Source organism: Misgurnus anguillicaudatus, unplaced genomic scaffold (assembly GCF_027580225.2).
Source record: "Misgurnus anguillicaudatus unplaced genomic scaffold, ASM2758022v2 HiC_scaffold_33, whole genome shotgun sequence".
In the NCBI taxonomy this organism is placed as follows: Eukaryota; Metazoa; Chordata; class Actinopteri; order Cypriniformes; family Cobitidae; genus Misgurnus; species Misgurnus anguillicaudatus.
This window is the reverse complement of record NW_027395283.1, coordinates 1,599,301-1,612,437: the sequence shown is the minus strand read 5'-3', so window position 1 is coordinate 1,612,437 and position 13,137 is coordinate 1,599,301. Positions and strand designations below refer to the sequence as shown.

The following is a 13,137-nucleotide window of genomic DNA, read 5'->3' as shown; positions in this document are numbered from 1 at the left end:
TTTGCAAGATTTCTCGCAGTACTCTGATGTCATCTGCTTGTCGGCTCTTGCGGCGCTGTGTAAAGTTGAGCGCACTTAAAAACTCAAAGCAGCTGAACTCGACAGATCTGCACTAGGTATGATTGTGGCTCGTCCATTAATTGTTTATAGCAGGGCAATTTATCTCTTACTTTTCAGCATGAGAAATAAAAGGTGTGGCGTGTGAACCGATTGAAATGTGTGTGTCTCACGATGAATGCGTGAGACTTGAGAGCCCGGTCGACACATCATCAAAGTACTGCAGTATTTCACCACACCACAACCTGTGGAGATTTAAATTACAGTGGCTGACAGAGTTCACTGCACTGCAACAAAAGAAAACACATGCAAATAGAAAAAACACCAGCAAATCAAGAACTCATCCGTTTGAGAAAACATTTATTGCAAATTATATATAAGGTAATAATAAAGATAACTAAATTGATGAGACAAAAATGCCAGGGAATACCATCAGACACTGGAGGGCAGAGCAGCTGCACTGAGATAGCTGCAAATCTCAGGACTTGCCGAGAGGAGGCTGCCCTCGTCCGCGTATACGCAGCTGACCACCCGCTGATTTACCGTAACTCACATATCCAAAAAGAAATTTTAATATAGTTGCTATCTTTACTAACTGACCACATATTTGAAGTTTATTCGTCTATATTCTCGACTGAACAGCTCTTAAAACTAAATTTTATGACACAGAAAGAGGAATATTTTGAATATTGTGCAAGTTTCATTGCCGTTAACGCTAAATGCATTCTGGGAAACCTGGCTGTCATAAGTCCGCACAAGTCACCTCCTGATGCATCCTCAATAAAATGGGCGGATGAAGAACACATCTGGGGATGTTATGTGAACTTAGCCGTTTCTCAATACCAAGTACGCCAAGTTCGGACTTGCGTCTTTTGTAGTTCGGACTTGCAAGTTCAGACTCGGAAGAACGAACTCCCGAGGACGGGAGGACGAGAGTCCGTTTATATTGCAAATGGAACAGAGAGTACTTGAGGTCGTCATTCAGTCTAACCAATACGTGCAGTTCTGGCTATTCTTATTTTAATGTATTTTCAACTAAATATATCAAATGCAAAAACCCAATATATGATTAAGTCAACACGTGAATACGCTGATTAGTTTAATGTATTACAAACTGGAGTATGATATAAAACACATTTATTTATTTATTTTATCATAAAACCATTTATTTTAATACTACTAAACAATAATATACGATTGTACAACATGAAATAAACACAAGAAAAACAAACAGTTAAAGTAAATGGCAGTAATTTAATACAGTGTTAAGATTATATAAAAATATATGTGATTTAAGTTATGAAACTTAACTTTACCATCAGTTAAAAGGATAACAAATAACACTTTATTATGAATAATAAAAAGAAAAAATTGTTGTAAAAAATACCAGTTAGATACAGTATATCCAAAGGAAATATTTTATGTTTGAACATTAGACACCGGAGGGCAGAGCAGCTGCACTGAGATTGCGGCAAATTTCAGAAGGACTTGCCGAGGTGAGGCTGCCCTCGTCGGTGTATACACCGCTGACCACCCTCTGATTCACCGGAACTCACATATCCAAATCCAAATTTTAATTTAGGTGCTATCTTTACTAACTGACCACATATTTGAAGATTATTCATCTATATTCTTGACTAAACAGCTCTTAAAACTTCCTTTTATGACACAGAAAGAGTAATATTTCAAATATTTTTAATTCATTGCTGTTGACGCGAAATGCATTCTGGGAAACTTGGCTGTCAGAAGTCCGCACAAGTCACCTCCTGATGCATCCTCGATAAAATGGGCGGATCAAGAACACATCCAGGGATGTTATGTGAACTTGGCTTGATGCGAACTTTGATTTGGAACAGTACTTGGGCCGCGACTGATGACGTTTTACAAGTCCACAAGAACACAAGTACAGACAAGGACGCATATTGAGAAACAGCCAAAGACGGTCTCATTTCAGAATATAAACAGTTAATTTTTTTTAGTTAATCTAAAATGTTTGTAATATGTTTATGACTTGGGAATTTAATGCTCTGTTAACTTAAATAAAATCATCTTGATGACGTATGCAGCTTTTGGATCAAGAAATGGCCCGAAACATTTCCCAGACTGGTACATCACTTTTTGCAATCCCCCAAAAAATGCTTATGATTTCGAGCGTAATACTCAAGTTTCTTTATTGAAACAATTGACAGTAATATAAAAAATACAGCAGTTTATCCAGATATAAACGGTTAAAAAAAGCAAAATTAGAGAAAAAAAAAAGAAGTTGCTGGGGGTAATGTTGAAAAGATGAAAATAGTTACATACCTGTAGAATCTGACAAGATTTTATGAAATGTAATGATCAGTTATCTGAAATGGGTATTAATGATGTATGCAACCTGCATGTGCCTGCAATTTAACCTTTAACTTCAGAAACTGACATTTTTCGTACAGTTAACTGTAATAAAACCGTCTTGATGGCATATGCAATCCCTCAGAAACACTTCCATTTCTGTATTTGTTTGTGTTGCGAGTATCTGCAGTGCATGTGTTGTCAAACTGATAAAGATGTTTTTTTGTTTTGCTGGGGGGGTTCTATTTGTATGTGTTTTCTTGTTTCCTGTCGGCCACCTTAGAAAATAGTGCTAAAATTAAAACTACATAAAAATTCATTCTCCTACAATTAAAACAACATTTAGTCATTTAACAGATGCTTTTAGCAGACCCTCCAAATAAATTATATTGTGGTGGTTGTCTGTCTAATGTCTACAATGCCAGATCTACACAAAATACTTGCCATCACATTCATTATTTTATGGATAAACAACAACAGCCCGGTGCTGGCACTACTTGTCAGCGACACGGGATCACTCACCTACAGCTGGGCGGATCTCCTACATCTCCGGGCCTCCACGCACAGCACCACCAGAGATCCAACGGAGACGTAGAGGCAGAGGGAGAGGTGTGTGAACAAGACTCTGGAGGCGTCCATTCAGGCCCCCTCTCCCTGTCATAGTGTTAAACTGTGTTCTGTGTTTGTCATGGTGTATTAGTGTTGTTCCCTGAGTAGCGACCAGATGTCTCTTCCCCTCACTGTCACATGTCACATGTGAACTGCATCTCCCATAATCCCTTCTGTTATCATTGATCATTGTACTCAGCTGTTCCCACTCACCTTGTTAGTGTTTGTGTATTTAAGCCCTGTCTGTTCAGTCTATGTTATGGACAGAGTTGGGTATAACGCGTTACTGTGTAACGCATTACTGTACTCTAATTACTTTTCCTGATAACGCAGTAACGTAATGCTTTACATTTTAAATGTATGTAATTTGATTACAGTTACCAATGACAAAAAAATTACGTTACTAGCGTTACAAATTAAGTGTTGAAAAATTAATTAAAATGTATTTTAAAATGACGTTTTGCCATTGCTCAGCAACGTCTGTTAACGAGCATGCGCGCAGCGTCAGTTAACAAGCATGTGCATAATCACTCGTCGGAGACGCAAGCAAATGGATGCTGTGTGAGTGGTGGTTGATCATTCAAGTGGAATACAGACAATACATGTCCAAAAAAAGTGGGATTTGCGCGATGACATCTGGTCTGCCAGAAGCGATTGTACAGGTGTGTTTTTAAATCACTATAATGTACAATAAGGTTTTATTTGTTAACATTATTTAACTATGTTATTTAATCTTGAGCTCAATGCGTGCACTGCATTAATTAATCATATGTTTATTTAAACAATTACCAAAACAACTTTTGATTGTTATATTTAGCGAACTAACATGAATATTAACATTCTTTAACTTGACCAAAAAGCCCTCGTGAATGCGATGACGTGTTAAAACTCTAGTTTCTGTCTCCGCGACCGCGAATTAATGTGCATAGATAGATAGATAGATAGATAGATAGATAGATAGATAGATGTTAATAAATGTAGAATGTTTAATGAGAAATGTTAAACATGTGTAACTTATTATAAAAGCTACAAATATTTCTGCATCATTATGACCAGTAATTTTAGGAGAGGGCAAATCACACCAAAAATAGCTTTAAGCATTTAAATATGACCTTCGGTGTCTCGTCTCTTGTCTCCGCCCCCTTCTTCTCCCTGTTAATAGTTTAATCATTAGTTCATTACCCTCACTTGTTTTCTCCTTATCTTGTTTAGTTTTTCATATTTAATGCCATTGTGTTCTTAGTCCTGTGCTTGTTCATTTTGTACTGTTACTGTGTGATTCTGTCTAGTGTTAGAATCATAGTCAAGTCTAGTTTAAGTCATCTGTCAGTATTCCATGTTTGTTCTGCCCCCACGTGGGCTCTTGTTTTGTCTGTGTTTTAATAAAGTGTTTTCTGTTCACCCCCGTCATCGCCTGCGTTTGGGTTCATCCGTCCTTGTTTCTGACAGTTTCACTTTGTAGCTTTTTTACATTTGATGTGGTCAAAGTAACTTAAAAGTAAAGTAATTAGTAATTAGATTACTTTTTGCATGTAGTAATCAGTAATGTAATCAAATTACAATTTTAAAGTAGTAATTAGTAATTTGTAGTGGATTACTTTTTTTAAGTAACTTACCCAACACTGGTTATGGATTCCTTATTGTAAGTCACATCGCCTTCTGTGTTTATATATATATATATATATATATATGTTCTGGATTGTGTTTATGGATATTGACCTTTGCTTGGATAGATTATGATTTTGGATCACCCTTATTTAACTGCTTATGGATCTAACTTTTTGTGTGTGCGAGTCGTGACACTCCCCTCCATCATCCTGGCGAATGTCCGCTCTCTAAGGAACAAGACGAAGTTGCTGCACACCAAATGCCTGGTGAAGAGAGCCTACAAGGATGCATGCATCATCGCCCTCACAGAAACCTGGCTTGACGATGAAGTTCCGGAGTCCGAGGTCAGTCTTGATAACTTTTCCATCGTAAGAGCTGACAGGACCCGTCAGTCAGGCAAAGAGAGAGGTGGAGGGATCTGCATCTATGTCAATTCAGTTTAATTCAATTCAATTTTATTTATATAGCGCTTTTCACAATTGTTTATTGTTGCAAAGCAGCTTTACATGAGTAGATGTAGGGGAGAACACAGAAAATCAATAGATAATATTAGAAGTAGAATATTGTGGCTAAGGATAAACCGTACAAGCGAGCTTAGTAATAATGTAATGTATACAGTAAAGTGCTAAGTTAAGCCAAAGTTGGCTGACTGTTGGAACGTATCCTAATTCTAGAGATGAGTTAAAGATATTTAGTACTATGTCTGACACTACATGAAATACCTCTTTTAGTAATTTTGTTGGAACGGGGTCTAATATACAGGACGATGATTTGGATGACGTTACTAATTTAGAGAGCTCTTCTATTGTAGTAGGTTTAAATGACTCAAGATGTTCGTTTGGTAATCTAGTGGAAAATGTACTATTGGGTAGAGTGGTGGCTGCTTGCGTAGTTTCTATGATTTCCCTAATAAACATAATTTTGTTGGTAAAGAAGTTCATGAAGTCATTACTATTGTGTTGGAGTTTACTATTTGTTTCTGTTTGTTCTTTGTTTCTAGTCAGTTTTGCAACTGTGCTAAATAGGAAACGAGGGTTGTTATGATTTTCTTTAATAAGCGTACTGAGATAGGTAGATCTGGCGGTTCGGTTTTTATAGCCTGTCTGTAGTGTTGAACACACTCTTTCCATGCTGAACGCCATACCTCAAACTTTGTGCTTCGGTAGTTTCTTTCCATTTTTCTAGCTACTTTTTTAAGGGCTGCAGTATGATGGTCACACCATGGAGCTGGCGTTTTTCTTTGAATCTATTTTTTTTCGAATGGGAGCAACGGCATCCAACGTGCTAGAGCAAACGTTGTTCAGGTTTTCTATTACAATATCCAGATCTTCACGGTTATCTGTTACATGTTTTATTTGAGACAGGTCTGGAATAGTGCTAATAAAGCTGTCTTTAGTGGTGGAAATTATTGTTCAGGCTAATCTGTAGCATGTTGTAGACTGAGTGATCCTATCTAGAAGTATTGTGTAAGACACAAGGCAATGGTCTGAAACTGCATGCTCTGGGGTGATATTTCAGTGTCATTAATATTGAGTCCGAGTGACAGAATTAAGTCTAATGTGTGCTTACGAGTATGCGTGGGCCCTGACACGTTTTGTTTAATACAGAGAGAATTTAGAACATCCATAAATGCACGTCCTAATGCATCTTTTGGGTTATCCACATGGATATTAAAATCACCAACGATAAGAGCTTTATCTACAGTGACTGTAAGCTCAGATAGGAAGTCTGCTATTTCTTTAAGAAAATCTGTGTGGTGGCCCGGAGGCCTATATATGGTCGCTAAAATGAACGAAAGCTGTTTGTTGTTATGATCAGTTATTTCCATATTTAACAGTATTATTTCAAACGAATTAAATTTTAGTTCGGATTTATGGTTTACTTTAAATATTTTGTTTTATATTGTAGCTACATCACCCCCTCTCCCTTTTAATCGAGGTTTGTGTTTATAATAGTAGTCTTGTGGGGTGGATTCGTTTAAACTGATGTAATCTTCTGCTTTAAGCCAGGTCTCCGCTAAAGAGAGTGCATCTAAGTTTTGGTCTGTAATTATTTCATTGATAATAGGTTCTTTATTGGTAAGCGATCTAATGTTAAGAAGGCCGAATTTTAACATTTGAGTTTCATCTGTTAATGTCAACAACATATGGTGTGAAAACATCAAAATCCATAAAAAGGATATGCACACCAGACGTGGAGATGCTAACGGTGACCCTACGCCCCTTTCATTTACCCAGGGAATTTCCCACAATGATCGTCAGCTGTGTTTACGTTCCACCCAGTGCTAACGCAGCAGCGGGGCTAGTAGCTGAAAACATCAATGCCATGCTAGCTGAATATCGCGAGGCTCCTGCGTTTATCCTGGGTGATTTTAACAGCTGTAGACGGACCACAACGTCATATTCCTCCTTCCGCAATACAAACCGGAACTGAAACGAATCAAGCCAAAAACGTACACCACCACTCAATGGTTGGATGATGCCATGACACAACTGCAGGGCTCCTTTGCTTGCACGGACTGGGACATTTTCCAGGGCAGTCTGGATGAAAAGGTGTCACTAATCACAGACTACATCAACTTCTGCATTCACAGCACCATCCCCGTGAATGCAGAAGGTCACCAAGTATCCAAACTCCAAACCCTGGATTACTCCCCACATCAAACACTCTCTGAAGGAGAAATGGAACGCATTCAAGCAAAAGGACTGGGCCACACTTAAGATATTAAACAGACAGAAAAAAAAATGACATTATTAAAGCCAAAATGCAATACAGAGACAGATTAGAGGAAGAGTTTAGTAATATGAACACAAAACAAGCATTTCAGAAAGTAAAAATACTAACTGGTCAGCAAACAACACAATTTTACGACAGATCCACTGAACTCTGCCAACTCCCTAAATAGCTTTTTCAACAATTTGACACCCAGGACTATACCACGACATGTGAGGAACTACTCAAGGCGCTCCCCCTGGAAGAACACTAGCACCCTCCCTTCACTCAGGAGGATGTACAGCAGCAGCTGGCCAGGTGCAAAATTGGTAAGGCCCCAGGGCTGGATGGCATCCCAGCAAGGGTGCTAAAGCTCTGTGCCATGGAGCACTCCCCAGTTTTTCAATCCATCTTCTGGGAATCATACAGAACAGCTACTGTGCCCACCCTCTGGAAGACCTCAACCATTGTACCAATACCCAAAAAACCCCGCCCGTCAGAGCCCAACCACTTCCGTCCAATTGCACTCACGCCCATAATAATGAAGTGCATGAAAAAGATCATGCTTCATCTTATTCTGCAAACCGTCGGATCACAACTGGACCTTCACCAGTTTGCATACATGCCAAAACGGGGGACGGAAGATGCAGTGGCATGCCTCCTCCACTCCATCCTCCACCATCTCCATACATCTAATAACTTTATAGCAGTCCTATTCGTTGACTTCAGCTCTGCATTCAACACCATCCAGCGGCACCAGCTCATCAAGAAGCTCCAACACCTGACATCATTTCACTCCACATTCACTGGATATACAATTTCCTCAGCAACAGACCAAAAGCAGTGAAAGTAGGTACAGCTATATCATCAAACATAATTACCAACACTGGCGCTGCTCAGGGCTGCGTTCTCAGTCCATTTCTGTATACCCTCTACACAAATGACTGCAGCAGTACATCCCCTATTACCACATACTACAAATATGCGAACGACACAGCCATAGTAGGCCTACTCAGTGACAACAATTCCATCACAGCATACCAGCAGTCAATAACACAGTTTTCACATTGGTGTACCGACAACTACCTCCAAATAAACACTGACAAAACAAATGAAATATTCATACACACATCCAAAACACCACCTACACTAAATTGCACACTCATCAGAGGACAAACAGTTGAACAGGTCAACAGTTTCAAATATCTTGGACTCACCATAGACAACAAACTCAACTTCAATGAACATGTAATTACCACACACTAACGTGCACAGCAAAGGCTTTTTGTCATCCGTATAATTTGGTTAATTGGATTAGATTGGTTAATCTAATGTACTGTTCCCCCTGTTTCTTCACCCTGCTTACTGTCACCAGTAAAACAGACTCCTCAAAATCCCACACACAGCATCCAAGATAATCAACCTCCCCACCACTAGCCTGTCAGAAATAAATGATCTATCTATTACACGCCTGGCACATGTCATAGTTAGCAGCCTGGACCACCCCCTTAACCAATTCTTCATTTTACTCCCATCTGGAAAAAGGCCCATTTCAAAAAAAGTTTTGTTCCTACAGCTATCATAGCACTGAATAAGAATATAGATTTCACTGGTATCTCTGTATATTGCCCATGTCATGTTTATTCTTGTCTAGATGTCTATGTTTTCCATATGTTTTTCTGTACTATATGTGTGAGGGGGGTTTATCTGTTATCTGTTGTATGTGGGAAGAAGGGTTTATTTGTCATCTGCTGTATAATAGTTTATTAGTTGTAATGTATGCTGTCCTGGACAACCTGACTGTGTGAAAACAATGATCCGTCTGGAGACAATAAAGAATCTAATCTAAATGTCTTAAAGGGCCGCTAACCTAGTGTCACGATACGTTTGAACAAAAAGAGAACCCAAACGCAGACACGACTGAAATAATAAACTGGAGGTTTATTAAACACAAAAACCCACGTGGGGGTAAAACAGGTAAATAAACACGGATGATAAACACGAAACAGGAACAAAACACTGGAACCAAATAAACACAGAATCAGAAGTCAGAAACACGGATAACATGAATACTCTGACTGGAGACAATGAACGCGCACACGACAGAGAACGAGAGGGCATATTAAAGACACCACATCAATGAGGAACAGGTGAACATAATTAATACGTAAGACACGAGTACATAAGGGAGTAGGGTAAAAGTGACAAGACACTGGGAACACGTGACACAAATACATGATGTGAAAAACACGTGTCCCCACACAAATCACAAAGCTGCCCTGACCTTGCCCTCAAAACACAGACCTGAACCTTACACTAAGGTCTGGCAAGATCATGACAGCGACAAGACACTGGGAACATGTGAAACAGACCCGGCGCCAGACACAAATTCACGGACGGGCATTTCATTTTTCAGGGGGGGCACAAATGAGAGCAACGTCACTGCAATGCATAATATCATTAATTATGCATTAAGTGGACAAAAAAGCGAGGAAGAACTAACATACCTCTCCATTAACGCAATACAACGGAGAAGTCGTAAAGATTGGACCTAGCTTACTGAAGCAATCTAAACGCAAATAAAACGCGTCGCAGGGCTCGACATCAACGCTTGTCCGGTTAATATCAGAGCCAATAACAATCACCAAAACAGGATAATGATTCTGCATCCTTTAATCAATGGCGACCGAAAGTGCATAATGTAAAAACGCAAAGTTAAACAAATAAGCACAGCAAACACAAAGTGTGTTAACAAAGTGGGTTAAACATACTGCGGTAAAAATGTGGATTTTTTAATAACATGATACAGTTAAGCAGCATCACATCACGGTTGAAAATGTGACAGATTTAATGACAGTTCACTACAAATAATTAATATTAAGCCACTTACATTTTAGATGCAATGTTGACTGTTTTTGTTGTTTCAGCAGCGAAAATAGTGAAAGATAACAGCAGAACCATAACGTGTCAGTCTCACTGCAGGCAGCACTCAATCGTGTCTTAACATTAGCGGTGGCGCGCTTAGCAAACAACCAAACATTTCCGCGCTCACTACTGACAAACCAATCAAATTCGTTTAATATATATATATATTTAAATCAGACCAAACACATTTTTATTTTTATTCATGAGTTATATATGTACAAAACAATAACTTTTAATTAATAACAGTGGCCTATTGATAAAAACATGGAGCTGGTGAACAGGTGAAGGGAGACCGCAGGTTCGTCCAGGGCGGGCACTAGTGACTCACAGGGCGGGCCCGGCCCCCTAAAGCCCGCCCATGGCGCCGGGACTGATGTGAAAACCACACACACAATATGACTCCACATGTCCCCACACAGAACATAGTACTGTCATGGTCTTGCCAGATGTACTCAGACATGGATATAGCACAAAAGATCTGGCAAGCCCATGACACCTAGGTGTTTTCAGCATGTAGCCCCAGTGATTTTTGGTTCTCGTCTGTGTATGCTGTGTGTTGCCATCCTAGTCCTGTTAATAAAGATTCCTGTGTATTTTGTATCCAGTTTTCCTTCGTCTTCTTGTGTATACAGATACATGACAATATATGTGTCTACAAACTTTGTAGTTTTGTATAATTCACATAAAGTCTCTGTTCTCTACAGGTTGGAGCGGTGTAATATCACAGATAAAGGTTGTGTTGCTCTGACTTCAGCTCTGAGATCAAACCCATCATCATCCCTAAGAGATCTGTATCTGTTTGAGAATAAACTCACAGATTCAGGAGTGAAGCTGATCTCTGATCTAAAAGATGATCCACATTATAAACTACAGACAGTACGGTGAGTAGAGTTGATTTAAATTAATGTTTAAAGTAAACTCATGCAGTGTCATTTAAATCCTAGAATAGAAATATTAGAAATAAATGTAAATTGATCTGCTGCTGTTATAGGCTGTGTATCCTTTAAACCCAACAAACAGAAAATATGAAGTGTACATGAACAACACTTGATGCTTTGTCAGATCAACACAATAAGAATTCAATCAAATGTCTGAGTCTGTTTACTAACTGTGATGTTGAGTTTGTTTACTCCAGGATTTAATACTGTGATCTTACTCTTCTTACACATTATACGTATATGATGTTTGTTAATGGGGTTTGTTTGATAGGCCGACACCTCTATAGTTATGCACACTTGACTAGATGTTCATCTTAAACTCTTTTTATAACAACTTGGTTTTTATTTCATGTTTTAAGCATTATTTATCAAATCATCAGAATACAGAATACAGAAATAAGTTACAACACAAACACACAATATATACACAACAGATAAACACAAAGTACAGATGATAAATGATACAGATGAAGATTAGAAAAAAGAAGAGAAAGTCAACTCTTAAAATCTGATGGACACTTCACACAACTCTCTGTCGAGCTTTGACATTGATGCTGTTTCTCTTTATTTACACGACTGTCAACCTCCAGGACTTTTAAAATAAAGCATCACCTTCATTTTCTTACTGTTTGTGTGTGAACTCATAAAACTGTCAGTGTGTCATTATATTATACTACATACATATCAATACATTCATCTCTTACATTCACATCAAATATTCAGAGAAAATAGATGAAATGTGTTTTTGTATTGTTGTAGCTCATGTGAATGTGATAAACAGATTGTTGACATGTTTATTATGTTGAAGATTTCATTTCTATCACTGACTGACAGCACTAATAGTTTGTTTTTCTGTCTCTTGATCTGACACTGATAATGATCTCATATCTGATTGTCTTTCTCTTTCATTTTCTTCAACTTACAGTTGGTGATAAAGATGTAAAGATGTCTGATCTTCAGTATGAATATGATGGTGAATAAGAAGACACAATAGTGACATCACAGACACTTCCTCTTACCCGTATGAGTTGATTATTCAGTACTGGATTTGTATATGTATAAATGTATAAAGCCGTATGTATAAAGCCTCCTAAGTGTTAAGACTAGGTCTCAGCTCCTAAATTATTTAAGAGAGCTGGAGAGGTTTCCTAACCTAGTTAAGAGTAATAAGAGGGCAGCAGAGAGGTGGAGATCATGTCCTTTACAACAAAGAATGTGTTGGAATTATTTTCATTCAAATGTATTTCTTAGCACTTTTGACTAATTTGTTGTTGTATTGTTGCAAAGTTGAAAAATGTTTAAATATTAGTTGTTAAAAATTGAAGTAAGTTTTTAAGTAGAGCCGCTTTTACATTTTACAGTTTATGACAGGTAAATAAAATACCATAAAATGTAAATAAAATCTACAATAAAAAATGTTAAGTATCTACAAGATTGCAGTAGCACTATTAATATCACTTTACATGTAAAGGAGTATACAACCCCTGATACAAAATATAATGTTATCAATGTTAGCAGTGCGCAAGCCAAAGGTAAAAGTGACAAAGATGGCAAAAATTACAATGGTGTTTAAGTGAAGAAATCCAACTTAACTTGATCATCTTGTTTAGGTTTGATCATCAAAGTATTATTGTTTTAACTAAGTGTTTGCAAACTTTAGTCTTTTCTTTATAAACAGCTTTTGAGTGAAATCAGAATGATGTGATTGATCATCTTAATTTTTTAAATAGTATTACGTTTGTTTGTTTATTTCATTAACATGTTAAAATCAGAATGGTGCAAAATTGTGTAAAATAAATGCATGTACTTATTTGTAATATTGTTAAACATTTCGTGAAGCAAATTTAAATTAAAATATTTAAATACTAATATAATTGTAATGTCTTCATGATTCATGAATGTATGGTGTCAAACTATTGTATAAAGTAATGACTAAATGAAAAGAAGGGGTGGGAAT

At 37.7% G+C, this 13,137-nt stretch overlaps 1 protein-coding gene across 2 annotated transcripts in view; it reads left to right on the top strand.

Moving 5' to 3' along the window:
* The window catches only part of LOC141363261 (NACHT, LRR and PYD domains-containing protein 3-like), an 82,219-nt gene extending 69,082 nt beyond the window's left edge, over nucleotides 1-13,137 (top strand). For both annotated transcript variants that reach the window (XM_073865875.1, XM_073865874.1), the window contains 2 exons: nucleotides 10,947-11,123; nucleotides 12,106-13,137. In XM_073865875.1, coding sequence (XP_073721976.1) covers nucleotides 10,947-11,123; nucleotides 12,106-12,112 — 184 coding nt within the window. In that variant the 3' untranslated portion in view covers nucleotides 12,113-13,137. The remainder of the gene's footprint in view (nucleotides 1-10,946; nucleotides 11,124-12,105) is intronic.